At 41.8% G+C, this 27,643-nt stretch overlaps 1 protein-coding gene across 1 annotated transcript in view; it reads left to right on the top strand.

The window, feature by feature from the left end:
- The first annotated feature begins 3,652 nt into the window (after positions 1-3,652).
- The window catches only part of LOC132822457 (solute carrier family 26 member 6), an 86,665-nt gene continuing 62,674 nt past the window's right edge, over positions 3,653-27,643 (top strand). The window contains exons 1-2 of the mRNA XM_060835836.1: positions 3,653-3,778; positions 4,291-4,481. Of these exons, the coding sequence (XP_060691819.1) occupies positions 3,653-3,778; positions 4,291-4,481 (317 nt within the window). The remainder of the gene's footprint in view (positions 3,779-4,290; positions 4,482-27,643) is intronic.

Below are 27,643 nucleotides of genomic sequence, written 5' to 3'. Positions count from 1 at the left end.
TTTCTGATTCATGATAACCCCAACAATATTGATAGTGGGGAATTCAATGATGGCAGTGCCATTGAACTTGAAGGAGTGATGACTAGATTTGCTGTTGTTGGAATTGATCATTGCCTGGCACTTGAGTGGCATAAATATTCCTGATGAAGGGCTTTTGTCCGAAATGTTGATTTTCCTGCTCCTCAGATGCTGCCTGACCTGCTGTGCTTTTCCAGCACCACACTCATGATTTGCCACTACCAGCCCAAGTCTGAACCTTCTCTAGGTCTAGCTGCTTGTGAACACAGGCTGCTTCACTTTCTGAGCAGTCACACACAGCTGTGACCATCTTCACTTTTGCCCTTGTGATGTCGGGAATGTCATTGAAGCAACTGAAAAATGATTAGGCCTCAGACTTTACCCTCCCAAAACATCTTCAATGGTGTCCTGGAGCTGAGATAATTGACTTCCAATAACCGCAACCATCTTCCTTTATGCCATGTACGAAACAAACCGGCAGAGCATTCTCCCTCCAACCCCAAACCCCTCCCCCCCTCCGAATTCCCTGTGTTCCCTCCAGTTTTGATAGAGCTCCTTGGTGCCATATTCAGTCAAATGCTGGCATGGCATGAAGGACAGTCACTTTGACCTCCCCTCTGAAGTTCAGCTCTTTTGTCCATTTTGGAGCAAGTCTCTAATGAAATCAGGATGCAAGTGGCCAAGTTGAACCCAATCTGAATGTGAGTGATCAGGTTATTACCTTGGTAGTGTTTTGGGCCAAACCCAATCCCCCTCAAAATATTCAGGAGATAGTCTAGACCCCAACTTTTTATTTATTTTAAAGGTAAATGTACAGGTGTTGTGTTCCAGATGTAATTCAATTGGCCAAACTATTTGATGTTAAGCTAAATACAATATATTCATACACTATCGTTAAAATACAACAAAATAGAATAGAATCGACTTAGCTGTATCTCTCCCTGTTACTAATGAACTGTTTCAATGTAATAACATCCCATAAACACATACTTGGCAAAGGCAAAGTCAATAAAATAGATTGTCTCACATGCAATTCTAGCAACTCAGGAGGAATAACATCAAGAAAAGACTCAGACAGTGTAGCAGGGAGAGATATATTGCAGCTTCCAAACTCTCCAACAACTGCTGAGAGCTGAAACTCAAAATCCTGGTTCTGTGGGAGCTTAGCCACACCCGTTCAGACTGCTTCTATTGTTCCAAATTTAAAAAAACCCAAGGCCTCATAAGCTGTTTATTGATTTGGAGTGTACTAGACGGCACCTCTGACTCAGCCTTTCTTCATTTAAAAAAAAACAGGAAAAAATAAGCCTCTTAAAGCCATAGAATTGTCACACAAGTGCCATTGAGAACAATGCTGATGACCCTTACATTATTTTACTGGTGATCTGGAAATAAACTGATAGTCAATGACTGGCCAGGTTTGATTTGTGATGCCTTTTGTACATAGAATAGAGTTGGAAAATTTTCCACACTGTTGGGTAGATGCCAGTCTTGTAGCTGCACTGGAATAGCTTGGCTAGGGTGTGTGGCAAATCCTGGAACATGTCTTAAACGTTATGGCCAGAATGTTGCCAGTTGTATTTTCAGCTATTTGTGGTATCATACGGAGTAAATCCAATTGGTTGATGTTTAGCATCTGTGGTGCTGGGAACTTGAGGAGAAGATTCTAACCTTTGAGGTGCTGCTTGTTATTTAACTGCTATTTCCTGGTACTCCCCAAACAGGAACTTTACCTTCTCTTCCCAGTGTTGCTGGTCTCAATATGGATCTCAATGACTCAGTTATTCTTCTCCTTCTCTAATATCCTCACAGGCTAGTTCATGATGTCTCTCATGGGCACCAGGCTGCTCTTTTATTAACCATTATCTTTATCCTCATAGACAGAAAAAACATTGAACCAGTTGAAAAGTATCTGTCTTTGCATAATCTCAGTCTTTACCTTAACTGGGTTCCCTGTACTCTGTGCAATATCAGTCACACCAACTTGAATCTTTCCATGAAGTATTATCTCAATGTGAAGCAGATTGCCCAGATATTGTTACCAACTTTGTACCAAAGGCTCTCCAAATTATATTCCAACTGAATGATTCTGAACTAAAGAAATTTGAGACAAAGATATCTACTGGACACTCTGGACAGCTTCATTGTCCCATGCAGTCCCACTGACTACAGTCCAAATGTACAAATTTCACTGCCTTTTTTTTAGCCTATGTGATTTATAACTACAATTCAGTTTCTTGCATTTCTTCTTCTTCCACTTACCATTCTCACCCTAAGCACTGAACACTGGAAAACATTTGTTAAGTACTGTATATGCTGCCTTTAGGTAACATGAACTATTGCATGTATTGGAAACAAAACAACACTTTCTTCTCCGTCAACACGAAATTCCTAATTATACCAAATCCCTGACTTTAGCATTCTGTTCACAAGACACTCTGTTCTGGGTCACTATGGTGTTATGAGGTTATGTTGAGGTTTTTGTCAGTACATTCTGGGACGTGGGTATTGCTGGCTGGGCCATCATTTGTTGCCCATCACCAGTTGCCCTTGAGAAAGTGATGACCAGTTGCCATTTTGACTCACTGCAGTCCATTCAGAGTTGTTATGTCCACAGTGACGTTAGGAAGGGAGAATCAGGATTTTGCCCTAACAAGGGGTGGCACAGTGGCTCAGTGGTTAGCACTGTCGCCTCACAGCACCAGGGACCCGGATTCGATTCCAGCCTCAGGCAACTGTCTGTGTGGAGTTTGTACATTCTCGCCATGTCTGTGTGGATTTGCTCTGGTTTCCTCCCACAATCCAAAGATATGCAGGTTCGGTGGATTGGCCATGAGAAACTGTGCATAGTGTTCAGGGATGTGTAGGTTAGCCATGGGAAATGGAGGGTTACAGGGATAGAGTAGGCGGATGGGTCTGGGTGGGATGATCTTTGGAAGGTCAGTGTGGATGTATTGGGCCGGAGAGCTTGTTTCCACACGGTAGGAATTCTATTCTATTTTTAAAAACTGAAGGAACAGTGATGCAGTCCAATAACAATTACTGTTATGGACTTAATTCCAAGTGTCACTGATAGTGTGTACTATTTGTTCACATAATGGGATTTAACTATTATACTATGTCTTATGATCATTCTTACCTTTCAGTGTGTAGTGAATAAAGGAGAAACATAATTTTCTGGAAACAGCAAACAAAGGCTTTACAAGGTCACCCAGGCATGCAATCAAACATACCACCAACCGCGCCCCCCCCCCCCCCCCTCCCCCGGTGGTATAACTTTCTGTGAAATGGGATAGTTAATAGAGATGATAAAAGAATTGTATCCTCAGGTGGAGAGCCAGCAATAGTTCTGTGTCAACCTCCTCGCTGGGAAGACCCAGTGGCATAATTGATTTAATTCTGTTGAGCTAAGTGACTGAATGGCAAAGACCCCCAGGAGCTGTCACCCCTCAAGAGCCTCAAGCTAACCAGCGACTGACAGCTGTTATTTGGTTGACAGTGCCAGAGGGATTGGCAGCTGCCCCCAGCAAACCACTCGCCAGCAGCACAGGAAAGACTCAGGTGATTGGAGGTTACAGAGCGGGAATCACGGCAGAGTGAAGGGTGTCAACAACAAAGAAAGGGGTGGTTCTCAATGGGATCTCCCACTCCTGTGTCTAGTACATTGATCAGGCACTGGGTATCATTGAACCAGCGAACCCCTCCAGCCCAGAAGTTTGCAGGCAAACCTCATGGGTTTAGTTTTCAGGCCTTCTGCAAGGTGAGTCCCCTACTGCTGCTGGGTGAATATATCCTGGACGAATATTAATCCACCACTTAAGGACGTCAATTCACAGCAGAGTGTGGTAGGGCTGTCTGTTAATGTGGATCCATCCTGGAAGGAGGTAGGGAGACAGCTGGTTAATTGTGCCCCCCCCCCACTCCAATCACCACCCCACCCCCACAGCCACCCCACCCCAACAGCTAACGGCCTCCTCTGGGGCGAGGATTAAATTCTACAAGAAATCTATTCAAATGGGTGCTTTGGCACTGCAACAGGTCACTTTGAAGATTTATTTCCCCACAGTGGCAGATGATTTAACAAGATTCAATTTGTGCCAGAAAACAAACAATTGAAGAGTGTTTGTATGAGGTAAGGAGTAGCGAATCTTTGGATCTCACCATTTCTGTTCTAGCATTCTGTTCTTCAGTGTTTGCTGTGTATGCGGGTGCTGTGTACCTTTCTCCGGTTTCTATTTTCTAGTCCTCACTCTGCTCTCGCATTCTTTCCAGGTGAACACCCCAGACCAGGAGTTTTCAATGATTGCCAACGCAGAAGATGAAGCGGATTCCAACTTCCAAATGCGGAAATCCAGCTATCACGTGGAGAGGCAGGTTATGGATGAGGAGTACTTGGAGGTGGTGGCACAATGGTCAAAGAAACCTGAGCCCTCCCTGAAAGATAAACTGAAAGAAAATCTGAGGTAAGTGGCCTTTTTCTTAACTGTTCACAATGTGTTCCAACTCTGTGTCTGCCAAAAATTTGAGCTCAACAGGTCGCTTTTGATTGAAATTCATCTGTGTGAATGCATTGGAAAGTGTAGCGTTGTACACACAAATATTTTCCAGTATTTTGAACATAAAGATGAAATAAAGAAATACCTACATTTATGACACCAGGAGTTCCTAAAGCGCTTTATGACCAATGAATTAGTTTTTGAAATTGAGTCAATGTAGGAATTGACAATAGTCAATTTGCATGCAGCAATTTCTCACAAACACGTTATGATAATGACCAGGTAATAAGTCACGTTGGTTGAGGGATTAATGGAAAAATGATCCTGGCTCTTCTTCAAAAAATTGCCCTTGATCCACCCTGCAGAAACAGCTGGGGTCTGAGTTTAACCTTTCATCTGAAAGCCAACGCTAATGGCTAAGCATTCCAAACCCCTCAGGGAAAGAGCTGAAAATGGGTTGCTGGAAAAGCGCAGCAGGTCAGGCAGCATCCAAGGAGCAGGAGAATCGACATTTCGGGCATTAGCCCTTCTTCGGGAATGAGGAAAGTGTGTCCAGCAGGCTAAGATAAAAGGTAGGGAGGGAAAGAGGTGAGAGAACAGGCAGAATAGTAAATATGGTCATTAGAAATGGGAGCGGGAGTAGGCCATTCGGTCCCTAGAGCCTGATCTGCCATTTTAATAGGATCAGGGCTGATCTGATGCTCCTCAGGTCCACTTCTCTGCCCTTTCCCCAGAACCCTCAATTCCCTGCTGCAATCTATCTATCTCAGCCTTAAATAAAAAAAAAGGACTCTGCCCCCACATCTCTCTGTGATAAGGAGTTTCGAAGACTCAATCGTCTGAGGGAAGAAATTCCTCCTCATTTCAGTCTCAGATCAGTGCTCCTTTATTGCGAGACCAAGCTCTCTGGTCCCGGACACCTCATCGCCTCAGCATTTACCTCGTCCAGCCCCTTAAGAATCCTGTATGCTTCAATGAGATCATCTCTCATTCTTCTAAATTCCATTGAGTAGAGTTGAAACCTGTTTAATGTTTGCTCATAAGACAGTCCTTCCATACTGGAGATCATCCTAGTGATCCTTCTCTGAACTGTCTCCAATGAAATAATAGCGTTTCTTAAATCAGGGGACCAAAACTGTTCACAGTACTCCAGATGTGGTCTCACCAGCACTTTGTGCAATTACAGTAAAGCTTCCCTACTCTTATGCTCCAACCTCTTTCAAATAGGGGTGAACATTCCGTTAACCTTCCTGATTACCTGTGTTGCAGTTTCCTGCAGTTTTTCTCCATTTAAATAGTGAGGTTTGGCATCTGGAGGTGAGCCCAGAATCTGACATGGTTTATTGCCATCCGTAATTCATTTGTCAGCTCAGACACCTGCCAAGAGCCAGTAGAAACTTGCATGTAGCCAATTAAGGGCACAACCTGCTTCCACTCTATGACCCACACAGGACTCTCCTCTCCCAGAGTCTCTATGGTCACCCTTTGAATGAGCCAGCATCTCTATAGTCAAAAGAACTGTCAACAATTTATTTGCCTGTCAAAAATTGAGCAATGGCTGCTTTAGGGAGGTATTGGAAGAGGCAGGGGAGGAGGATTGCAAGGTGTTGGTATAAAGTTAGTGAAGGTGTGCCTAGAAATACATTTCTACTGGAGCTTTCACATTTGGCAGGAAGTTGTGAAACTGATTTGATGGTTAATTCAAGGCTGAAGCATTACCGCAGTTTTGAGGGAGTAGTACATTGTCAGATACATGCTTTAGGGATGAAATTAGGCTGAGGATTGTTCAGGGAGAGAGTATTCTACTGAGCATTCATTCTCACTCAACAGATTAATCACCAATTTATCTAAATGCTTGATGTAAATGAATCGCTTGTATATGAACAAAACAGCAAATGCACTTTACAAATAGTTGGCTGTAGTGTATTTCAGGACTTCCTGCGGTCATGAACAGCATACTTGTTAATGTGTCTTTTTCCTTCTATGAAGATAAAGCACAAATTTTAGAAACCTGAGGCTTGTGGAAATGTAAAGCAGATTCTGACTCATTAACTCACTACGCATCTCAAGCACTCCTTAATAGTGAGAAGTTTGCTTCAGCTAGAACATTTATAGTTGGGGGATTAGTGTGGATGTGAATTTATACCTACACAAAGCAAGATCATTGGTTTTAAATATTGCATGAATGTAAATGCAACCATTTTTCTTTATTTTTCTTTAAAGTCTTGCTGCTAGGTGATTATCAGACTTCTAAATCCGAATAGGTCTTGGCTCAACTTTCAAGATTGTTTCAATTGTTAAAGCCCTTTGGTAAACCAATTATTCTTTCTTGTGATTTATGGCCACATTTTTAAAATACTGTTGCCTTTTCAATCAGAAATGTTTGACAGAATGGAATAGGGCATAAAATAAAACATATTTCACTTTTCAAAGATTAAGTTTCCTGACATATGTTGAGCTCCATGCTATTCTTTCACCTTCCAGACCTTTATTGAAACTTAACACAGGCTGCAGGGTTAAAGGCATCTTCGCCAATGACGCCTTCATTCTGTGAATAGATTTTTAAAATTCGAGGAGATGTTCTTGAATGAACGGGGAAGAAGGAAATGTTTGTAATTATTTCAACACGCTGTACCTTTACCTATAGTCGATCCAGGTGACTGACTAAATAAAATATTTTATAATGCAATCCTTTTTCTTTACATCATTTCTTTATTAAATCAGTTTCAAAGTTACATTATCTTGGCAGAAAGCATGCAGTGAACAAACAATTCCTACTTGAAGATAAAAGTTGAAGGGAGGTTTACCTGACTTATTATTGTTAAACTTCTAGTTTGACTGAAGACTACTGCTCATGAGTGGTCGGTAGTCCTGCTACTGAGCAAGAACAATGAATCTACACACCCAAAATAAAGCAGGGATATAGAAATCAGAACTTGGACAGCCAGTAAATTGGAGAGGATTCAGATGTTACCAGGACTGGAGGGTTTGAGTTATAAGGAGAGGCTGGATAGGTTGGGACTTCTTTCACTAGAGCATATGAGGTTGAGGGGTGACCATATAGAGGTTTATAAAATCATGAGAGGCATGGATAAGGTGAACAGCAAAGGTCTCTTCCCTAGGGTGGGGAAGTTCAAAACCAGGGATATATTTTTAAGGTGAGAGGGGAGAGATTTAAAAGGGATCTGAGGGGCATTTTTTTCTCACAGGGTGGTTCATATATGGAATGAACCATCAGAGGAAGTGATAGATGCAGGTACAGTTACAAGATTTAAAAGACATTTGGACAGGTACATGAATAGGAAATGTTTGGAAGGATGTGGGACAAATGCAGGCACATGGGAGTAGTTTAGTCTAGGGAAAATTGATCAGCATGGATTAGTTTTACCGAAGGGTCTGTTTCCATGCTGTATGGCTCTATGACTCATAGATGGTATATTATGGTAATTTTTAAAATTGTACTGCAAATGACAATGCTGTTTGATTAGATAGTTAAGACCCGAACAGGTTAACTAACATCATGGTAAGTTCTGCCAATCAGGGTATAAAGGACTGCTCCTTGGAGAAGCTATGACTTTTTCCATGAACTCTCCAGTGACTAAGCAGTGCTTTAGTGATTATTCTTCATGATAATAGTATATGTTTAAAATATTAATCTGTACTTAGTAAAAACATAAGAAGTAAGAATAGGAGTTGGTCATTCACCCTTCAAGCCTGTCCTATCATTCAACTTTATGGTTGATGTGACCCAGGCCTCAAATCCTTTTTCATGCTGGCTCATCAGTATGCTGATCTCCCTGACATTTCAACAATCTATCCACCCCTCTCTTTAAATACTTTCAGTGATCTAGCTTCTACAACGATGCTCTGGGGGAAGATATTCCTTTGCACCTCTGTTTTAACTGAGGGCCCCCTTATTGTGTGATTATGTCTCCAAGTTCGAGATTCCCCACAATAATGGAAACATCTTCTTAACATCTACCCCCTCAGAATGTTGAACGTTTCAGTAAAATTGTTCCTTCTTGAAGCTCTAATGAATAAAGTCCTAACCATTTAAGTCATTCTTGATAAGCTAATCCCTCCATCACTGGGATTAACCTAGGACCTTATTTTGAAACTGTCTCCAATACCAATATATCCTTTCTTCAATATGGGGAACAAAGGTGTACATGTCTCACAAGAGAATTTTGTATATTTCAAAGGTAATGTAACCAGTTATTAAATAGTAAGTAATATATATTTTGTTAAAATTACACCTTATTTCTGCTTAAAATTAATCAGATGTCTAGCATGTGCATGTGAAGTCATCCTCAAAAAATTCTGCTGTTGCAAATTAACTGGAAGTAATAAAAAGAGTTTTAAGAGGTATTTGGGTGAGGTCCTAGATTGTTAGAGAGATGGGTTGCATCTTTACAGCAGAGAATTAAATGTTTATATACATTTATTATACATTTATATACTTTTATACATTTACATAAATGATTTGGATGCGAACGTATTGGTACAGTTAGTAAATTTGCAGATGACACCAAAATTGTAGGTGCAGCGGACAGTGAAGAAGGTTACGTCAGAGTAGAACAGAATTGTGATTATTTAAGCCAATGGGCTGAGGAATGTCAGATGGAGTTTAATTTAGATAAATGCAAGGTGCTCCATTTTGGAAAAACAAATCAGAGGAGAACTTATGCACTTAATGGTAAGATCCTAGGGAGTGTTGCTGAACAAAGAGACCTTGGAGTGCAGGTTCATAGTTCTTTGAAAGTAGAGGCGCAGGTAGATAGGATAGTGAAGAAGGCGTTTGGTATGCTTTCCTTTATTGATCAGAGTATAGAGTACAGGAGTTGGGAGGTCATGTTGAGGCTGTACAGGACATTGGTTGGGCCACTTTCGGAATATTTTGTGCAATTCTGATCTCCTTCCCATCGGAAGGATGTTGTGAAACTTGAAGAGGTTCAGAAAAGATTTACAAGGATGTTGCCAGGGTTGGATAATTTGAGCTATAGGGAAAGATTGAATAGGCCGGGGCTATTTTCCCTGGAATGTCGGAGGCTGAGGGGTGACCTTATTTAGGTTTATGAAACCATGAGGGGCATGAATAGGATAAATAGACAAAGTCTTTTCCCTGGGGTGGGGAGTCCAGAACTAGAGGGCATAGGTTTAGGGTGAGAGGGGAAAGATATAAATAGACCTAAGGGACAACTTTTTCATTCAATGGTTGGTGCATGTATGAAATGAACTGTCAGAGGAAGTGGTGGAGGTTGGTACAATTGCAGCATTTAAAAGGCATCTAGATGGCTACATGAATCAAAGGGTTGAGAGGCATATAGGCCAAGTGCTGTCAAATGGGACTAGATTAGGTTAGGATATCTGGTCAACATGTACCAAAGGATCTGTTTCCGTGCTGTACTTCCCTGTGATTCTATGACTCTAAAACAGAAAAGGTGACATATGTCTGACAAGGCCCTTGAGGAATATAAAGGGAGCAGAAAAAACTTAAGCAAGGAATTAGGAGGTCAAAAGGGGGCCATGAAATGTCCTTTGCAAGTAGGATTAAGGAAAATACCAAAGCTTTTATATGTTTATTAGGAGCAAGAATGTAGCGCATCCACTCCAGGACAAAGAAGCAATTTATGCTTTTAGCCAGAGGAAATGGGTAACGTCCATAATGAGTACTTCACATCTGTATTCACCAAGGAGAAGGACATGGATGATGGTAAGATTAGAGAGGAGTGCAGTTGGTTCTGCTATAAAGTGGTAGTTCTATTCTCATGCAACTCCATGTCATAAGAAAATCGTATAATAGCAGCACCATTTAAACCATTGGGGCCAGAATTGCATTATAACATATGCACTTTAAAAACAGTGTCCCCAATTGATCAGTCGCATTATAGTGAACTTGCAATAATGAAACGCACATGACAGCAGAACGACCTGAATATTTGATATTCTGGAGCATGTCGATATTAAGAAGGAGGAGATGGTGTCTTGAAAAACATTAAAGTAGATCAGTGCCCAGGGCTAATGAGATCTGTTTACTGAGGAAGGAAAGGGAGAAGATTCTTGGGGCCTTGACAGCGATCTTTGTATCCTCTTTAGCCACAGGTGAGGTCCCAGAAAACTGGACGATGACCAGTGTTATTCTTTTGTTTAAGAAAAGTAATAGGGACAATCCAGGAAATGATAGGCCGTTGAGCCTTAAATCAGTGGGAGAACAATTATTGGAGAAGTTTCATTAAGGACAGGATTTACTCACATTTAGAATTGAATATAATTATTTGGGATTGCATGGGATTGGAGGGGTGTGGGGGGGGGGGGTCTTTTGCCCCACAAATTTGATTGAGTCTTTTGTTGAAGTGACAAATTAGAAGTGATGATTGATAAGGGAAGAGCAGTGGATGCAGTCAACATGGATTTCACTAAAGCATTTGAAAAGGTCCCTCATGGTGGTCTGGTCAAAAACATTAAGTCACATGGGATCCATAGTGAGTTGGCAGGTTGGATTCAAAATTGGCTTGGACTTATAAGACAGGTGATAGTTGTGGACAGGTATTTTTTGACTGAAGGTCTGTAACCATTGATCTGCAGGAATTAGTGCAGGGAGTTCTGTTGTTTGTAATATATATAAACATTTTATTTGGGTGAAAATGTAGATGATCTCAATAGTAGGTTTTCAGATGACACAGAAATTGGTGGAGTTGTGGGTAGTGACAAAAGTTGTCAAAGGATACAGCAGGATATAGATCAGTGGGAAAGATGGGCGGAGAAATGGCAGATGGAGTTTAATCCGGGCAAGCGTGAGGTAATGCATTTTGGAGGTCAAATGCAAGAGGAAAGTACACAGTAAATGGTGGGACCTTTAGGAGCATTGATTCTATCCCTTTGGATACAATCTTGCATGCTTGCCTTCATCAGTCAGGACATTGAGCCATGTTGCAGCAATATAAACCTTTAGTTGTGGTAACTATACTATATGAAGGATGTGAGCTTTGGACAGGGGGCAAAAGAGGTTTACCAGGTTGTTGCCTGGGTTGGAGTGCATTAGCAATTAGGAAAAACTGGACAAACTTGGATTGTTCTGCTCGAGTTTCAGACACTGAGGGGCAAACTGATAGAAGTATATAAAGTTCTGAGAGGCATGGATATTATGGATAGTTGGAGTCATTTTCCCAGGTGGAACTGTCAAATACTAGAAGCCATAGTGAGAGGGGGAAGGTTTAAAGGACATGTGTCAGGCATTTATTGAATATGGAGGATGGTAGGTGTCTAGAAAGCACTGCCAGAGGAGGTGGTAGAAGCAGACATGATAGTGTCATTTAAGTGGCATTTAGACAGACATGTGGACAGGTGGAGAATAGAGGAGTATGGACCAAGAGCATGCAGCTGGGATCAGTTTAGAATGGCATCATGGTTGGCACAGACACGATGGGTCAAAGAGCCTGTTCTTGCACTGTTCTGTTCTATATTCTATGTTTCTATCTGCTGCTCTCTTTGCCTGGTGACTTAGTCTCCAAGGTAAATGCAGTATCAGCACCTGAAGGTGGCCCAGAGGATCAGATCCAGTGGTGGATCCTTTTGCATTGGTGCTGTGATATTGGTTCAGCCCTTCCTCATTGAGTAGGTAGGTCTAATGCAAGAGGAAGAAAACAGATTACAGAGGAGGAAGTGCTGCATGTCTTGAAACCGGTAGAGGTGGATAAATCCCCAGGACCTGATCAGGTGTACCCGAGAACTCTGTGGGAAGCTAGAGAAGTGATTGCTGGGCCCCTTGCTGAGATATTTGTATCATCGATAGTCACAAGTGAGGTGCCGGAAGACTGGAGTTTGGCAAATGTGGTGCCACTGTTTAAGAAGGGTGGTAAGGACAAGCCAGGGAACTATAGACCAGTGAGCCTGACGTTGGTGGTGGGCAAGTTGTTGGAGGGAATCCTGAGGGACAGGATGTACATGTATTTGGAAAGGCAAGGACGGACTAGGGATAGTCAACATGGCTTTGTGCTTGGGAAATTATGTCTCACAAACTTGATTGAGTTTTTTGAAGAAGTGACAAAGGGGATTGATGAGGGCAGAGCAGTAGATGTGATCTATATGGACTTCAGTAAGGCGTTCGACAGGGTTCCCCATAAGAGACTGATTAGCAAGGTTAGATCTCATGAAATACAGGGAGAACTAGCCATTTGGATACAGAACTGGCTCAAAGGTAGGAGACAGAGGGTGGTGGTGGAGGGTTGCTTTTCAGACTGGAGGCCTGTGACCAGTGGAGTGCCACAAGGATCAGTGCAAGTTCCTCTACTTTTTGTCATTTACATAAATGATTAGGATGCGAGCATAAGAGGTACGGTTAGTACGTTTGCAGAGGACACCAAAATTGGAGGTATAGTGGACAGTGAAGAGGATTACCTCAGATTACAACAGGATCTGGACCAGATAGGCCAATGGGCTGAGAAGTGGCAGATGGAGTTTATTTCAGATAAATTGGAAAGCAAATCTGAGAAGGACTTATGTACTTAATGGTAAGTTCCTAGAGAGTGTTGCTGAACAAAGACACCTTGGAGTACAGGTTCATAGCTCCTTGAAAGTGGAGTCGCAGGTAGATAGGATAGTGAAGAAGGCGTTTGGTATGCTTTCCTTTATTGGTCAGAATATTGAGTACAGGAGTTGGGAGGTCATGTTGCGGCTGTACAGGAAATTGGTTAGGCCACTGTTGGAATATAGCATGCAATTCTGGTCTCCTTCCTATTGGAAAGCTGTTGTGAAACCTGAAAGGGTTCAGAAAAGATTTACAAGGATGTTGCCCAGGTTTGAGGATTTGAGCTATAGAGAGAGGCTGAACAGGCTGGGGCTGTTTTCCCTGGAGCGTCAGAGGCTGAGGGGTGACCTTATAGAGGTTTACAAAATTATGAGGGGCATGGATAGGGTAAATAGGCAAAGTCTTTTCCCTGGGGTGGGGGAGTCCAGAACTAGAGGGCATAGGTTTAAGGTGAGAGGGGAAAGATATAAAAGAGACCTAAGGGGCAACTTTTCACACAGAGGGTGGTACATGTAGGGAATGAGCTGCCAGAGGAAGTGGTGGAGGCTGGTACAATTGCAACATTTAAGAGGCATTTGGATGGGTATATAAATAGGAAGGGTTTGGAGGGATATGGGTCGGGTGCTGGCTGGTGGGACTAGATTGGGTTGGGATACCTGGTCGGCATGGATTGGTTGGACTAAAGGGTCTGTTTTCCATGTTGCAGATCTCTATGACTCTATGACTGTGTTGTGAGGGGAAGGGGGGTGGTTTGGGAAGTCAAACAACTATAGGCACACGATCTGCTGTTTGCCCATCATACCAAATAGTGAAATGTAGGTGAACTAGGAGTTGGGAATGAGTATGAAGCAGGCACATTCTGCCTTCCTTAATGTTCTTAGCAATACTGGGTGTCAGGGCCTTCATAGCTACACGATGCTGAAAGCCACCTCCTCCACTGGACTCAGGGAATGCAAGCATTCCAGGTCAGCCGCTGATTCTGCTGTGCTTATTTTCCTTATCTGTCTTGTTAATCAGAAGGGAGAACATCTGAGCTTGTACAGTGCTGTGTTTGGGTCATGTACCTGCAATTGTTGATTAGCTGGCAGTATGTGAAGGCAATAGGGTATGTTTATGAGACTTGCAGGATTGAAAAATGTGTGAGGATGAGGTGGAATATTTGCATATTAGATATGAATCATAATTGCCAAGGAGTAGTGTCAGGGGAGTAATTGGGTGTGTGAAGCACTCTGCAACATTACAGGTTTGTATTATGAGTGGTGTTTATTCATTCATTCATTCATTTATTTGTGGGATATGGGCATCACTAATAGGCCAGCATTTATTGCCCATCCCTAATTTCCTAGGGGACAATTAAGAGTCAACAGCATTGCTGTGAATCTGGAATGATATTTAGGCTAGGACAGGTGTGGATTTCACATATAAGACATTAGTGAACCAGATGGGTTTTTCCAACGATCAGCAACAGCTTCAAGATCATCATTGGGCTCTTAAATCCTATGTTTATTGAAGTTACATTCCACCATCTACCATGACAAGATTTAAACCCATGTCTTCAAAATGTTCCCTGGGTCCCTGGATTAATAGCATAGCAATAATATCACTGGGCCTCCTGTGAAGTGTTGTAAGATTGATTTAGTGACCTTCACAACCTGCAAGAGGTTATTAGCTTTCCTGCAAGTCCAAGCATTGGGAATTGATGTCCACAGTCATCTGTTCCCATTATGTTCTGAAGATGGTTCTAGATGGTTTTCTGATTGCCCACAGAACTGTGGCAATTTTTCTCCTCCCCACCTCTCTCATCCATGCCTTCAGCATTTCATGAATGATCCTGAATTCCTGTCTCTGCCTTTTTGTTTCATTTGTTGTGCTTTAAATTGCAAAATATATCTTCCTATGCAACTTTGCTTTCAAAAGGGGCAGACTGTGGTATTAGCACAGTGCTGCAGAATTTCTCTGCATAGCTAAAATGTAGCCAACTCCAAGGCAGACACTCAGTCCATCACCACAGTCATAGTAGTGAGGTTGGAGCACTAAATTCCAACTTCCTACAAAACAAACTGGCAGATCCGAATCCCCTTAAAAAACAGAACAAAATCATTTTCAGCTATTAATATCCTAAGAGGTTAAATAGGATACAATACCAACGCGACAAATAGAGAGCAAAGGTATTTCTAATATCGATCGTGGAAAACATGAATAAAGTTAAGTAAGTGGTTGTCAAAATACTGTCATAAAATTTTATTTCACTGTTGTAAAGTTACATTAGTAATAAATACACTTCTTACCAGCAGAGAAGGCAGATTAATAATTGATTACAGTGCTTCAATATTTCTCCTCTCTAATCTTTGGTACAATAGTCCTCAGTTTCCTTGAATGAATCTTTTTCACACTGTGGTAAGCCACAACTATTTTACTTCATGTTCCCAGTGAAATCTTCTTTGCTTGTGCCTGAGATCTAGTCAAGTGAAGAGTCAACATTTTTAAAAAGAGTCATTTACTTCATTGACATTCGTTGGGTATTCCTTTTGCGGAGGAGATGTTATGTTTGCCCACACAAAAAATAGTTATTGCACTTCACAAAGCTTTGTTTTTAAACTTATACTGGGGATACAAAAATAAATAGTGGAAGTAAAGGCACAGAATGTATCAAATGAAAGATCATTTGTAATATCTATTTTCCGAAGTATGAGATAATGATCCCTGTTCTCAGATTAAAGAGCTCAGCCTAGAAGTTAGAATCTTCTATCAGCGATCATCTTTATATTTTTGTGTCATCCTTTAACATTGGAAACGCTTATTTAAGTGTTTAAAATGGAATTCCAGGATGTAAATGTTTATCTGTCACAATATAGTTGACTGTTTTATTAGTATTTGGTGCCACAAGGCAAAATTGTAAAGTACCCCTCTCAGCTGTTGCCATCTAGTACACTATATAAAATACATTTCATCAACTAATGGTGGGTAATGCCAGGCACACACTTTTATCCTTTAAATTTTCTGTTGTCACATTTCATTTATGAATCCCGTAATTTTCCTCACCACATTGAGCACAGTTCATGATGTCTCAGGGGAACAATATGTAAATTCAATACCTTGTGTAAATCATTATCAAGAAAATAGACTGGACAACTCCCCTCAAGCTCAGACTATACCACTTTCTCACTGGCTGTTTGAACATTCACAATGGGAGCAAGGACCAACTTTTCCCTTCATTCTTCCGAAATTAATTATTAATTCAATCTAGCTAACAGAATTCTCTGTGTGACTAAAGGAGGCCTCAACCTTTTGAACATTATCCCATAGTAATAAAGCTGTCATGCATGTGTCATCTGGAAATCAGAACTCACCATGCAGAGAATCACCATGGAGAATTCTAACCAATAAGTAAAGACTCACTGTTAGGTGCCTGCTAAACATTCAATGTAGATTTTCAGTACAAACACAGTTTTGATGTTACTGCCACCAGAGATTGTAAATATATGATACTTACAGATCTGTGCTTTTGCGCATTTAGAAGAGGCACTATCTTTGTAGCTAGAAAAAAATAAACAATGTAGCAATGAATTATAACCACTTCATGTAATCATGGGGTAAAGATTCATTTAACTCATTGTAGCATGGTCAGTATTGTATCAGCTGATCCAATAGCTCGCTTTACGCCAGTGACCAAGATATATTGCTACCCCATAACTCTTAATGAGATGAATCAGTCATCTGTATATTCCACTAATTTGGGAACACTGCACAATCACCCAGTTATCATTCAGGAATAAATGGAACATTTTCAGGTTGGCTAACTGTAACTAAAGAGAATTATGCATTCATTGGTGCTGGAGGCTTGAGTATTTGCAATTTTTGCTGACATGGGTGACGGAAAGGTGTGTACTGTAGCCAGACTTGCTGACAACACTAAAAAACAAGCTGTGAGGAGGACACCAATGTTGTCATCTAATATGGTCTGAAGGGATGCCTTCAGGTAAGAGCTGATGGATGCATTGAAATGAGTTAATTGGTTGCATAAGTACGAGGAGTTAGTAATCAGTGCTTGAGTCTTATAGAGTATGAAATATAGCTCTTGCTAAACATATGAACTTAGACTGCGTTCAAAAACATTTATATTCTAGAGTATAGCAACCAAGAGCCAGATTATCATAGAGTTGGGAATTAATAACACTCAAAAATTCTTACGAAATAAAGAGTCATCCAATTAATCACATTTGAGAAGTATTGTCCATTGGCCTCTCATTAAACTGTCAATTTAACACACTGTCAACCAAATATATTTGAGCATTTAAACAAAACTGGCCAATTTAATGGTCACTCTCCAAAGGCATGTATTTTCAGTCAGTTAGGAGGATTCTGTGAATGCCTAAAAAAAGAATGGTATTAAGGAGCCAAATGCAAAATTCCCAGTGGTATTTCTTATAGATCCAACTTTTTTTGGTACCGAGAAATGGACATGGCTGGAAACCCCAACTTCAGTGAGCCGCCTGAACATAGTGTTGCCATTTTTCTGTTTCAAGGATCTTGACCTGTAGTGTAGGAGTATCAAATTCATGGGGGAGATGTAAATATTCTTGATGGAAGAAGAATGTCTGTTAAATGTCACAATCTGATTTTTAAAAATATGTCTAATGCTGCAAACATTAAAAGGGAGCCTCAACCTCTTAGAGATGTCTTAAAAATTATTTGTTAAAAGAGGCTGCTGTCATTGACAAGCCATCTGGTGTAAGTTAGGAAAAAGTGCTGGGACTTTTCTCTCTGGATCGTAGAAGATTGAGGGGTGACTTGATAGAATTTGAAAAGATTGTGGAGCATTGATAAGGTGAATTGCAAAGATCTTTGCCCTAGGGTAGAAGAGTTCAAAACTAAGGGGCATAGGTTTAAGGTGAAAGGAGAAAGATTTAAAGGGATCTGAGGGGCAATTACTTCACACAGAGGGTAGGGCATGTATGGAGTGATTTGATTTAATTTGATTTACATGCACTTAAGAAATGGGAGCAGGAGTAAGCCATCTGGCTCATAGAGCCTGCTCCACCATTTAACAAGATTATGGTTGACTTTGTCATGGATTCAGTACCACTTACCCACCCACTCACCATAATCCTTAATTCCTTTACTGTTCAAAAAATCTATCTAGCTTTGCCTTGAAAGCATTCAACAAGATAATCTCAGCTGCTTCACCGGGCAGGGAATTCTACAGATTCACAACACTTTGGGTGAAGAAGTTCCTCCTCAACTCAGTCCTAAATCTGCTCCTCCTTATTTTTAGGCTATGCCCCCAGTTTTAGTTTCACCCACCAGTGAATACAACCTCCCTGCTTCTATATCATCTATTCGCTTCATGATTTTATATGTTTCTATAGGATCCCCTCTCATCCTTTCAAATTCCAATGAGTATAGTCCCAGTCTAATCAATCTTTCCTCATAAGCCAATCCTCTCAATTACAGCGTAAACCTAATGAACCTCCTTTGCACCCCCTCCACTGCCAGTATATCCTTTCTCAAGTTAGGAGACCAAAACTCTACACAGAACTCCATGTGTGGCCTCACCAACACTCTATACAGCTGCAGAATAACCTCCCTATTGGTAATCTTCTTCCCTCTAGCAATGAAAGACAATATTCCTTCGCCTTCTTAATTGTCTGCCACACCTGCAAACCAACCTTTTCATTTGATTTATTCATTGTCACATGTATTTATTATAAATGCAGGGAAAAGTGTTGTTTAGTGTTGCCACTTTCCGGCACCATCCTACCACACAGAAAATAAACCAAAACACAGAAAATAATGCCAGAAAAATAAAACAATATAATTTATCCTATAGGTTCTAGCTCAGTAAAGTTAGGTGGTCTTTACAACAGCTCCCATTGCTAGCTCAGCCCTGGGCCTGGATCTGGGCTCCTCCACCCGATGCTTCATGTCCCTACTGCGAAACCAATAGCTACAATATTTAAAAGAAATTTCGACAGATACATAAGTAGGAAAGGCTTTGATAGATATGGAGCAAATCCAGGCAAATGGGACTAATTTAGTTTGAGAAACTTGGGTCAGCATGGATAAGTTATTCTGAAGGGTTTATGACTCTATGTTCACCGAGTTTAAAGGAAGTTCTATATTGCTATTTGCCTAGGGGCAATTATCATGACATTTGAACAGTCGCCTATGTTTCAAAAGCTACAATTACCTCAGCGTGGAGTATTGAGTTCACACTTTGTCAGTTTTCAGGCTCCACTATCTTTGCTTTAGGGTCTGATAGAAAAATGATTTGTTTTTTCAAGAGATTAACCATTTGAGCAGATTTAACAGATTTGAATGGATGTTAGGAATGGGAGGTTTTAAACTCTTGAATGTATATGAGTGAGAGCTGAAATGGTTTCCTAGAAGCTTATTTTCCATCACCACATGGTTCCTGAGGTCTTCCTTTGGAGAATAATGAAAGAATGGCAATAGTGGTGGCATATGGCTATGAGGGGCCATCATGGGACATAAGATGGAATTGATGAGTCTTGGAGGTTGTCATCTTGGTGTGTAGAGTGACGGCTAGAAGCCCTAACAGTATCTAAGTCAACTGGAATGATGTCCCAGAAAACCAGGTTTTTTAATCAACTCACCCTCAGCCATGCTACCTTTGATCTGCTTCCGAATAGGCCAACTCTATCCTGTAGACACCACTGTTCCCAGCCTCCACCCCAATGCAATGATTGCATACACTGGGGTACATTAGAAGGGCTTATGCCCGAAACGTCGAATTTCCTGTTCCTTGGATGCTGCCTGACCTGCTGCGCTTTTCCAGCAACACATTTTCAGCTACATTATAATCAAGGCAGGTCTGAAAAGTCAGGGCATTTCTTGAGTCAAGCTATCCACCTCAGTAATAAAAATCCAGTCCAAAATCGATTAGATTCGATTACTTACAGTGTGGAAACAGGCCCTTCGGCCCAACAAGTCCACACCGACCCGCCGAAGCGCAACCCACCCATACCCCTACATTTACCCATTACCTAACACTACGGGCAATTTAGCATGGCCAATTACCTGACCCGCACATCTTTGGACTGTGGGAGGAAACCAGAGCACCCGGAGGAAACCCACGAGAATGTGCAAACTCCACACAGTCAGTCGCCTGAGGCGGGAACTGAACCCGGGTCTCTGGCGCTGTGAGGCAGCAGTGCTAACCACTGTGCCACCGTGCCACCCAAAATCTTCTACTTTCACAACTGAGGCAAGCATTTGAATCACTGAACTCTTTGAGTGAGTGTCAAATTGTCACCCACCAGATTGCCTATGCTGGTCAAAATGATGAGATGTTGGGAAATTGGAATTTTCCACCTCGATTTTTCAACTACTCAAGGTGAGTTTGTCAGTGTCAGGATAGCAAAATACTGGTGCTGCATTTGGGCAGGGCACTAAGTTCACCTGACATTCAAATGTCTTGATTTATGATAGGATGATTTTATAGAAGATTAAGTCAACATTTTATTGATAATTAAGGCTGGAATATGACTCCTGTGCCATACTTAATTTATCAAGTGCTTTGAATCCTGCAATAGCTACTTCATATTTGTTCCTCAAAAAATGGTCAAGTATTAACATCCATTTCATTTGCCTAGTCACAGTTGCCTTATGTCTTCCAAGTATTTAATTCATGTGAGCATGTGCAGATATTCCTTGATGTTTAAGGAGCTGACTGAGTTCCTGAAGGTGTCTCTGTATCTTTAACGGGATATACATATCAAATTAAATTGTGAGAAAAGATATACTTATCTGGTAAAATGTACATGCAGTATCATAGAATCTGTGTTTCCAAAGCAGTTAATGAGATGCATGTGCCTTTTGGTAGGCAAACAACTTCTATGTAGGGGATCTAAATGTGCACATTAATTTTAACTACCACTCTATATTGGCTACGGGATTTCTCTATTACAATAGCTCTCTATTACAATAGCTTTGTGGGCAGCACGGTGGCACAGTGGTTAGCACTGCTGCCTCACAGCGCCTGGAGACCCGGGTTCAATTCCCGACACAGGCGACTGTGTGGAGTTTGCACGTTCTCCCCGTGTCTGCGTGGGTTTCCTCTGGGTGCTCCGGTTTCCTCCCACAGTTCAAAGATGTGTGGGTCAGGTGAATTGGCCATTCTAAATTGCCCATAGTGGTAAGGGGTAAGGGGTAAATGTATGGGTGGGTTGCACTTCGGTGGGTCGGTGTGGACTTGTTGGGCTGAAGGGCCTGTTTCCACACTGTAAGTAATCTAATCTAATCTACAACTGACTTCATAATCCATTACTTTGCTTTGATTCTTTTTCTAAATACTGTAAATCACAGCTTCAAAGCGTCAATATTTTCAAAGGCAGAACTCTATAAAAACTCATGTTACTGCCTTCGAATGATTGAGTGATCCAGAGGCACAGGCTATTTCACTGGGGAACAGGGGTTCAAATCCCACTAAGGCAGCTGATGATGTTCAATTCTAATGGATAATTCTGGAATATTAAGCTAGAGTCACTTACAGTGGACATGAAACTACCACCTATTGTTACAAAACCCACATGGTTGACTAACGTCCTTTCGCAAAGGAAACCTGGCACCCTGAGTCAGTCTGGGCCTACATGTGACTCCAGACCCACAGCAATGAGGTTAAACTGTTAACTGCTCTCAAAGGCAGTTCGGGAGGTGCAATGAATGCTAGTGGCACTCACATCCTGTGAAAACATAAAGAAATAAATGTGCATGTTCAGTTGATGTAAAAGTTGTTTATTAATATGATACAAAGTCTTTTAAAATCCCCATCACCTGTCAGGCACTTTTACTGTTAGGGTGGCAAGGTGGTTCAGGGGTTAGCACAGCTGCCTCACCATGCCAGAGACCTGGGTTCAATTCCAGCCTTTGGCGACTGTCTGTGTGGAGCTTGCATTCTCTCCCATGTCTGCGTAGCTTCTACCAGTTTCCTCTCACAGTCCAAAGATGCGCAGGTTAGGTGGATTAGCCATGCTAAAGATTGCCCCATGGAGTCCAGGGATGTATGGATTAGCCATGGTAAATGTAGAGATGGGTGGGGGTCTGGATGTGGGTGGGGTGCTCTTCAGAGCTGAAATGCAGCAGGTCAGGCAGCATCCAAGGAGCAGGAGAGTCGATGTTCGGGCATGAGCCCTTCTTCAGGGATTCTCCTGCTCCTTGGATGCTGCCTGGCCTGCTGCGCTTTTCCAGCTCTGATCTCCAGCATCTGCAGTCCTCACTTTCTCCTGGGGTGCTCTTCAGTCCCAAAACACCAAACAGCCTTTGTCTGCACTCTAGGGATTGTATGTTTGCCAATGCCACTGCCTTGAATTTCAGTACCAAACAAGTTCCCCTTGAAATTGTTGAAGCTTATGCCAATCCCCAAGGCCTTGTATTAAAATACACACTCACCCCCCACTGAGGTTTGTCCACTGGATTCTTTAACAATGTACATAAAACACCAAACAAAATTCATAACCAGGATTCAACCTTCAACATTTTATTGTAAACTCTGGCATAGATTCAATACTTGGTTTCTCTTCAAGGTATAAATAAGGATTGTTTTTGAGGGGGTTGGTGGTGGGGGAACTCCTGTGATGCAGTGGTAGTATGTCTACCTCTGAAACAGGAGGCCCAGGCTCAAGCCCCACCTGCTCCAGAGACGCACAACAGTATCTCATGTGATTTATAAAATTTAGTGATTCCACAAGGCACAACTACATTTTTACAGTAACCAAGTATTTCAACATTCTTTGACAACAATGATGCTTTTGAAACTGGTATATTCCATGCTGACTGAGGAAATATTTGAACAGAAAAGGAGTGGGTGGTGTCAACCTATACGCTCGGCATCTAAAGTATTTGTGTTGATTTAGTTTTTGACTGTTAATCAGGTTGAATTCCTTCTTGACATCCAAACTTTGTCGAGGGCCAGGAACATATTGTTCTCATGTCTTGACACCCTCTGCCTTCATCTTACAAAGCAGTTACATAAACCTGTCAATGAATGTTAACTTTCTTTGTGTGCAGTCATAGAAACTCATGGTCCACCTCTGAATTAATGTCATCATGTATAAACACAGGTGCAGAGGCTATTCATTTTTTACTCTGAAGATTGAAACTGACATGAAAAAGGCAAGAAAAAAAAACAGAAAATGCTGGAGAAACTCAGCATATCTGACAGCACATGAACATACGAACAAGGAACACGAATAGGCTACTTGGCTCTTCAAGCCTGTTCTGCAAGTTAATAAAATCATGGGCTGATCAGATTTCAACCTAAACTCTATGTTTTTGCATATCCCCAATCTTCTTTCCTTCCCTTGGTAATCTATCTTAAAAATATTTACAAATAATCTATCTATTCTTTCCTTCCCTTGGTACCTCTGTCTTAAAAATATTTAGAAATTCGGCATCCCCTGCCTTTTGAGGAAGGGAATCCTCATGATTCACTATCCCGTGAGAATAAAAGGTTTCCTTAACTCTGTCTTAAATTAGCAACCCCTTATTTTTAAATGATGATCCCAAGGTTTAGATTCTTCTAACAAGAAGATACTTTATTTCCACTATCACCAGGGTCTTGTATGTTTCAATTAAGTTACCCTTGACTCTTCCAAACTTCAGAGGATACAGATTGTACAGCATTTCCACACAAAACAATCTGCTCATTCCAGTATGAGTCTAGTAAGCCTTCTGTAAACTACTTCTAATGCATTAGTGTCTTCCACAAGAACGGTGGCCAGTACTGTTCACAATGCCAGCAAAGCCTTGCGGAGAGAGCTAACATTGAGTCCAAAAATGACTCTTTTTCAGTGAAACGCAACAAGGATCAGCAGCATTATTGATACAAATGTCAATGTAGTGAAAGAATGGTCCCAAAAAAAGAGGAGCATTGGTGTTAATTAACATTATAATATACAGTTCTAAGTACGCTGGGAATCAATGGTGTGAAATAAATCCATGTGTCTCCAATCTTGCAATCTTTCTTCTTGTGTCACTTCCAATGAAGCAGAATGAGCAACATTCAGAGCTTGTGAGTTCAACTCCCCAGCATAATAAATTAGTAAAATGAATTCAATAAACTTGTAAATTGCTGCCATGGTGCCTTAAAAATGCAGCTGGATCACTCATGCGTTATAGAGGAACCAGTTCCCATCTGTGCCTCTGATCGGACATACTGAGAGACTGCTGTGTGCTATGTTTTACAGTGATATGGCTCAATCCTGCTACACCTGACTGTGCCTTACAACCTGAAGGTTTCTCTATACACTGTATGGGCCACACAGCGTTCTCAGGTAAGGCAAGGTGCAGTGGAGTCTACTTCCTGATAAATACTTCCAGGTGCCCAGACATGGTGATCCTGGTGAGTTACTGTTCCCTGACCTAGAATATCTAGCAGTGAAATGCTGTCCCTACTACTTGCTACATGAATTCACCTCTGCCATCCTGACAGTGACCTACGTACCATCCCAGGTGGAAGTGAAGAGTGCTCTTGATGAAATATACATTGCTGCAAATAACTTTGAGATGGAGTACCCTGAGGTCTTTTTCATGGTCGCTGGTGACTTCAACCAGACCAACCTCAGGAGGATGTTACCAAAATACCATCAACAAATCTCAGGACCCATCAAGGGGCTGAACATCCTTGACCATTGCTACACAACCATCAAAGATGCCTACTGCTCCACACCCTGTCCATGCTTTGGAAAATCCGATCACAATGCTGTGTTCTTCCTCCTAGCTTACATGCAGGAATTGAAATGTTAGGACCCAGTACAGATTCTGAGATTCCTGAAGAAGGGCTTATGCCCGAAACGTTGAATCTCCTGTTCCTTGGATGCTGCCTGACCTGCTGCGCTTTTCCAGCAACATATTTTCAGCTCTGATCTCCAGCTTCCGCAGACCTCACTTTCTCCTCCCAGTACAGAAAGTCAGTATGGTCAGAGGCAGTAAAAGTGGTTCTGTGGGACTGCTTAGAATTGGTGGGCTGGACCATATTCAAGAATTCAGTGGCTAACCTCGATGAATATGCCTTTCCTGATGAAGGGCTTATGCCCAAAATATCGATTCTCCTGCTCCTCGGATTCTGCCTGACCTGCTGTGCTTTTCCAGCACAACGCCCTCAACTCTGATCTCTAGTATCTACTGTCCTCACTTTCTCCTAGATGGCATATGCCACTATCTTCATGGGCTTCATTTGTAGAAGACTGCATGCCAAAGAAGCCAATCATATGTTCCCCAACCAGAAACCATGGATGATTCGAGAGATCCACTGCCTACTGAACACCAGGTAGGTGATGTTCAAGTCAGATGACCCCGACCTTTACAGGAAATGCTGATACGACCTGTGTAAGGCCATTAGAGATGCCAAGAGGCATTGCTGGACTAAGCTAGAGACCCAAACTAACCACACAGACACCTGTCGTTTGTGGCAAGGCGTATATGACATGACAGGCTACAGAGTGAAGCCAAACAGAATAGCAGACAAAAAACACATCCCTCCCTGATTTGCTGAATGCATCATATGCTTGGTTCGAGCAGAAGAATGGTGAGATGGTGTTATTTGAGTCGACCGCCCGGGATCCAGCTACTGCCTCAGTCACGGCCACAGATGTCAGACAGGCCTTACTGAGAGTGAACCCACAGAAAGCAACCGGCCCAGACAGAGTCCCTGGCTGTGCACCCAGATCCTGTGTGGACCAGCTGGCGGGAATATTCGCTGACATCGTTAACCTCTCCTAACTACAATCTGAAGTCCCCTGCTGCTTCAAGAAGACTACCATTGTTCCAGTTCTAAAGAAAACTCATGCAATGTGCCCCAATATCTAATACCCAGTTTCTCTGACTTCCATTATTATGAAGTGCCTTGAGAGGTTAGTCACGGCTCACATCAATTCTAGCCTCCCAGCCTGTCTTGACCCTTTGTAATTCATCTCCTATTGCAACAGTTTCACTACTGATGCCATCTCCCTAGCCCTACATTCATCCCTGGAACTTTTGGATAATGAGGATACCTGCATCAGGCTTCTACTTATTGACTACAGTTCTGCCTCCAACCAAACTAATCTCTAAACTCCAAGACCTAGGTCTCTTCTCTGTCTTCTGCAATTGGATTCTCAACTTCCTAACCCACAGACTGCAATCAGTGAGGATAAGTAACAGCACCTCCTCCATGACAATCCTCAACACCGCTACCCGGCAAGCCTGTGTGCTCAGCTCCTTAATATATATGCCCTGTACACTCATGACTGTGTAGCCACATTTTGCCCTAACTCCATCTACAAGTTCGCTGATGACACATTGTTGTAGGCCAGATCTCAATCAATGACGAGACAGAATATTGTCTTGGAAATAGATGGAGTGCTTGGTGGAGTGGTGTAATTGTTATCTCTCCCTCAACATCAGCAAAATTAAAGAGCTGGTCATTGACTCCAAGAAGAGAAGTAAAAGGCACACTGCTATCTCTGACAATGGGGCTGAGGTAGAGGTGGTCAAGAGCATCAAGTTCCTAGGAGTGACAATCACCAACAATCTCTCCGGGGCTACCCACGTTGATGCGATGGTCAAGAAAGCACAGCAATGTCTCTACTTCCTCCAGAGGCTAAGGAGATTCAGCATATCCATAAGGATTCCTACCAAAATTTATAGATGTACTATGGAAAGTAATATATCTGGATGGATCATGGCTTGGTACAACAACTGCTCAGCCCAGGAATGTAAGAAACGACAGAGAGTTGTGAACACAGCCCAGTCCATCGCGCAAGTCAACCTTCCATCCACTGGCTCCATCTAGGCTTCCCAAGGCAGTGGAAAGTAAACATCATCAATCTCTTCAAACCTCTTCCATCAGGCAGAAGATACAAAAGCTTAAACACATGTGCCAACGGGTTCAAGAACAGCTTCTCCCCTGCTGTTATGAGACTTCTGAAAGGAGCTTTCGAATTGCAAATCTAAAGTTGGCCTTGCTGTTTATGCACTTTCTTTGCAGCAGAAACATTACATTCCTCACCCTGTTCTATCACCCTATGAACTTTGTATGATAAATCTGTCTGTACTGCACGCAAAATAAAACTTGTCACTATATATAGGGACATGTGACTATAATAAGACTAATCAGATCAAAGATCTGCATTAAGAGTCAACAGTGTTTATGCTCTTCAAAGTAAATACTAACAAAGTAATCAGATGTATAAGCAACATTTATCAAAAAGATAACAATTAATGTCATGCAATAAGGCTTTTTCAGGACAATAATACAAATACATCACCTGCGACTTAATAATAAAGCTTAGTATTCATCGTTGAGCACACTATCCTCTACCAGTGTCTTTCAACTGCTTAAGGCTACTGTCATTTGGTTCCAATCCTGTCTATTTAGTCATGGCCAAATGATTATCTATAATGACCACGTTCTTTTCCTATCATCACATTATTTTCTCTGTGTCTCCATCCTACCTCTCAATACACATGCTGCACCTCAGTGAAGTCATCCAAAAAAGCAGCACCAGTTTTCACGTAGTACTATTTTGCTACCACTTCCCTCAGCTCCTCCCCTAGGTCTGAGGTAGACAGATCTTTAAACAGTAAGGGGATCATGTGTTAT

This window comes from Hemiscyllium ocellatum, chromosome 14 (assembly GCF_020745735.1).
Source record: "Hemiscyllium ocellatum isolate sHemOce1 chromosome 14, sHemOce1.pat.X.cur, whole genome shotgun sequence".
Taxonomy (NCBI): Eukaryota; Metazoa; Chordata; class Chondrichthyes; order Orectolobiformes; family Hemiscylliidae; genus Hemiscyllium; species Hemiscyllium ocellatum.
Note: the sequence above shows the minus strand (reverse complement) of the source record. Positions and strands in the feature narration are given on the sequence as shown.